Genomic DNA, 4,978 nt, shown 5'->3' on the forward strand with positions numbered 1-4,978 from the left:
AGTGAAATACAGAGTAAACACTAACAGTATTATCATTTCAAGCGTTGTAAAGCATTTTTCATCGTGCTATCAAAATCTGAAAGGTTAAAACGAATAAACCGCCTCCTATTGTCTGATATAAGCGTGAGGAGAGAAGGGGGACTACCTGCCTTCATGTCTCCATGCCCACACAAACCACTACTCTATGACACGCGTGTACGATCACTTGGAGTTTTTCCGAATAGCGACATACAACGGAGAACGTGGTCGCTGATCTGATTAGGAGCCAATTACAGGTGTGACAAGAAGACGTCCAGGTGTGTCAACTACCACAAGCATGAGGCAGACACACGCCGACATTTCAAAGGGTCAGATAACTCAACACCACAACCCGTGTATTAACAGCATCAGTGAAGCTAGTACACAGCTGAGTATAGACACGAAGGGAGAGTAATAACAATGTAAAAGAATAAAGACAGGTTTTTCAGCATACATTACTACCATATAATTCTAATTGTAAATACATGATAGAATTTCACATTCCATTCTTCTTATTCCCCTCCCACTACTGCTCTCTCTCTCTCTCTCTCTCTCTCTCTCTCTCTCTCTCTCTCTCTCTCTCTCTCTCTCTCTCTCTCTCTCTCTCTCTCTCTCTCTCACTTTCTCTTTATTTCTTCTATTTCTCTTTCTGTCACTGTCGATATCTCAATTTGTCTGCTTATCCATTAATTGTCCATTGTCAGTCGATATGTATGTTCCCCTTTCACTACGTTTGTCTCTCCTTTCTCAGAAACTTCTTGCTTGTTGATGTTGAGAGTTGTATCTCTGTTCACAAATGCAGATGATTACATTTCTTTGTTCGAAGAAAGAAAAAGGGAGAATAATATATTGGGATTTTTGATTCGGTGTTGCACGCCTCTTTTTATCGTCCTTCTCCTCCTCACCATTATCAACACTATCCTTCTCTTCCAATTCTTCCGATTCCTCCTTCCTCTCATTCTTATCATCATTCTCATCATCGTTATGTGCACTTAACAGGAAACACACTGACCAATAAATATGTACAAATGCACGTAACAACTACCACCACAACTACAACGATCAGTAGCACTTTCTTTATCACCATTGTCATCGCCAGCATTACCCCCACATCAACATCATCCTCATATCATCATCATCATCTCCGCATCATAATCCCCGCATCATCATCCCCCACATCAACATCATCCTCATAACATCATCATCATCTCCGCATCATAATCCCCGCATCATCATCCCCCACATCAACATCATCCTCATATCATCATCATCATCTCCGCATCATCATCCCCCACATCATCAGCCTTAACATCATGGTCATCCTCAAACATCTATTATTATTTGACGTGTTTATTTTATTAGCCTCAGTTTTCAACCTCTAAACACTGACCACTATTGCTCTCGTTCTCACTGTCACCGCTGCTTTCACAACTAATTCCATTGTATCCACTGACATTTATTTACACCTTCAGCATCAGTACAACACCTCCAGCCAACGTGGAAATTTCTACGAGGTCTCTCGACCTGCCAGCTATTCCAACCAATTCTCTCTGAAACTACACATTACAGTTTTAAAACAGGTCACGTTCTGAGTTCTCTGTCTATAGGAAAATGATAGGGTGGTCACAGTTGGATTGCCTTTGATCATAGTTCTGCTCGATTAGTGCTGAATGAGGTTTAAACAACATCTCCAGTACATTCACTACAAACTGACAAAGCTTCTCTAATGGAAATTCATTTACTATGCGATCAGCACGCATTGGTGGTGATTGTTGATTATCACGTGTCTCAGTATACATGTCGACACGCATCCACTTTCATATGAGATTGTTTATATGTCGGCATGGCAAAACTAAGTATCTAAGTAGTATTGTTGGAAGTTACTCCTATCCTTCAAAATCTTTATTTCAAACTCATTCGACTTGCATATACAAAGAACTTACAGTGGTAATATGTTAAGGAATGAAGATTTGTTTAAAATACGTTATAGGTACACATATGTACACACACACACGCACACACACATGCACACACACACATGCACACACACACACACACACGTGTGTGTAAGCTCCTATACAGCACTTAGTCATCATATATATGTAAATAAATCTAGGTATGAACACACAGACACATGCACACACATATACATACATATACACACACACGCATGCACACGTGTGTAAGCTCCTATACAACACTAAATCATCAAATGTGTGTAAATAAATCTAGCCATGCACAGACACACACATACACACACATAGACACACACACACACACACACACACACACACACACACTGGATTGTCACGGTTGAAATGCCTTCGTATTATTTCATTTTGTAGTGGATTCTTTCAGTAATATATTTTTATTATAAATGATATAAACATTTTGTTTGAAACGGAAAATTTATGCGGATTTACTGTTTCTTAACCAATCAATTGGACAGTCAGCACCCGCGCACTCATTCACATATACAAGTATAAGTAATGCTTAATAAAGAAAGCAACTTTATCAGATACTCTCTCTTCGTTTTCCTTTTTCTTTTTCTTTTTCTTTCTCTCTTTCCTCTTCCCCACATGCTCTTCATGTGTTTTCTTATTCAATCATAAGAGTATAATCAGAAGTTAAAAGTTGCCTGATATAAAATGTACATTAATGTCACTCGTTCTAGAAAGCACGCGCATCATATTAGAAAATCTGCCGAACCCTTACTTTTGTTCATAAGTGAGATATTGCGTCACGAAATAAGATCAACAAAACGGTCAACAACAATATTAACAACAACAACAACAACAACAACAACAACAACAAAAAACGACCGATAATAATAATAATAATAATAATAATAATAATAACAACATTAATAAAAGTAATAATTCATGCTAATAAAAATCTGAATTAATAAATGAATTTATATAAACAAATGAATTAATAAATAAAATAAAACTAGGAAGAAATTCTTGATTTAGTTTCAAAATTAAATATAAACTTGTAGATTCTAGTTATGATAAGCCCGTTGTTACTGTTCCTAGTGTTTGCCTTCATTGATGTTTTGAAGGTGATGTTGATGTTTGTGTGAAGGATTGACATTGTTGACATTGAAGACTTACCATTGTTGAGTCGAACTGCAAGAGGTTGTAATGTCGGAGTGTATGGAGCAATTGCTTTGAGGCTCTCGTCTGATTCATCGTAGACATCACGAATTTTGTACCCATTGTAAGATACCCTCTCACTATCGCTTTTCGTCTTTTTCACTAAAAATGACCGCGGCATTTTTCTTTTTTTTTTTTTTAATATGTTTGTTGCTTTTTTTTTTTCCTTGATGTTGAACAGAAATCGAAATTTGGATTGTAAAATCAATAATGTGATATTATTGATAATATATTTTGCGTTGTTGTTGAGGATGTTTAAGTTGCTTGTTTTTATAAATAAAATTTTCAGTGTAAAATATATACCTTCATATCTATATATCTATATTAAACATTGTTATAAATATATATTTACATATGTGTATGTATATAGATAGATAGATAGATAGACGTATATGTGTATGTATGTGTGTATGTGTGCGTGTTTATGTTATTCCCTCAAGGAATGTTATATATTGCTTTTTTTGCCTTTGTGTAGTAATTTATGTACATCCATGCATATGCATAGATGTATATATATATGTGTGTGTATGTGTATACACACACACACACACACACTTATTGGCTGATATCTGTATAAAAATGCATACAGGTATTTGTGTATATTATATATATGTATATGTATAAATATTATCTATACATAGAAACATATATATTTGTTTTTCTTATTCTGTATGTTTTTTCTTAATTTGCCATTCTAATTTTCTTTTATTTTTACAAATAATTATGCAAATTAAATAAATTATTTTCACAATATTTTGTGTACTCTGTGTTTATCTTTGGAATGATTTTAGATGTTTTTGTTGCCAGTGGTAAAACAATTCGTCTTATTGATATTTATCGATTAAAAAAAAAATAATGTTATGTTGTTGGTGATAACAGTTGCTTTGTTTTTGTAGTCTAATAAATTCTTAAAATATTTTAGGGACTTCCCGCATTTCGATTTGTTGTTGCTGTTGTCTACTTATTGTTGCTTTTTTTAGTTGTTGTCTGGAACTTTTTTTTCTGTTTTGTTTGTTATATCATTTTTTTCTTTTTTTCTTTTATCATCATTTCTTTGTTCTGAATTTCTTAAACGTGTTTGTTGTGATGTGTTGCTTAATTTGCTGGTCCCGCGGTAAATGCGTCAGCACCATCACATAACAAGTAGCAATAATTTCATCCAGCGATGCAGACAACGTTTGAACTGGTCCATGCGCTGCCGCGTCCCGATATAGCAATCAGGTTTGAAAGAGAAAGTAGGAGAAGGCGCAATGGAAGGCTTGCAGAACTCGGGAGGTATCTTTGGCACTGACCTAAGACAGTCTAGACGAATGCAGTTGTTGGATGTGCTCTGAGCGTGTATCACTGGTTGGTTACTGCTGCTGCCACCACCACCACCATCGCTACGTCGTTATAGATTAAGGGTAAAGTCAATGATAAGGTGGAAGGGGGAGGAAGAAGAGAGGTAGGTGTTGTTGTGGAGTAAAGGGAAAGGAAAGACGAAGACAGGGAGTAAGCGATTGATGGGGAATTAAGGATGAAGGAAGAGGGGAGTGGGAAGCATAGTAGGAGGAAGAGGAGTAGAAGGAGGTTACATAAAGAGAGAAAAAATAACGAAGAGAGAGAAAGAGGGAAGGAAAGATACGTACAAAGAGAGAGAGAGAGAGAGAGAGAAAGAGATATGTAAGAGAGGGATGGTGACGGAAAAGAAAGAAGTATATGCAATAAATATGAAGATGTAAAACAAAAAGAAAAAGATGAAGTAGCTGATGACAAAGGTGGCGGCGGCGGCGGCGGCGGCGGCGGTGGTGGTGGTGGTGATGGGG

General features: G+C 36.4%; 1 protein-coding gene across 1 annotated transcript in view; it reads right to left on the minus strand.

Moving 5' to 3' along the window:
- Window positions 1-4,747, minus strand: part of LOC106878983 (transcriptional repressor scratch 2) — a 37,737-nt gene extending 32,990 nt beyond the window's left edge. The window contains exon 1 of the mRNA XM_014928361.2: window positions 3,132-4,747. Within this exon, the coding sequence (XP_014783847.1) occupies window positions 3,132-3,294 (163 nt within the window). The 5' untranslated portion in view covers window positions 3,295-4,747. The remainder of the gene's footprint in view (window positions 1-3,131) is intronic.
- Between the last annotated feature and the right edge of the window lie 231 nt (window positions 4,748-4,978).

The sequence above is a fragment of the Octopus bimaculoides genome, chromosome 5 (assembly GCF_001194135.2).
Source record: "Octopus bimaculoides isolate UCB-OBI-ISO-001 chromosome 5, ASM119413v2, whole genome shotgun sequence".
Classification (NCBI taxonomy): Eukaryota; Metazoa; Mollusca; class Cephalopoda; order Octopoda; family Octopodidae; genus Octopus; species Octopus bimaculoides.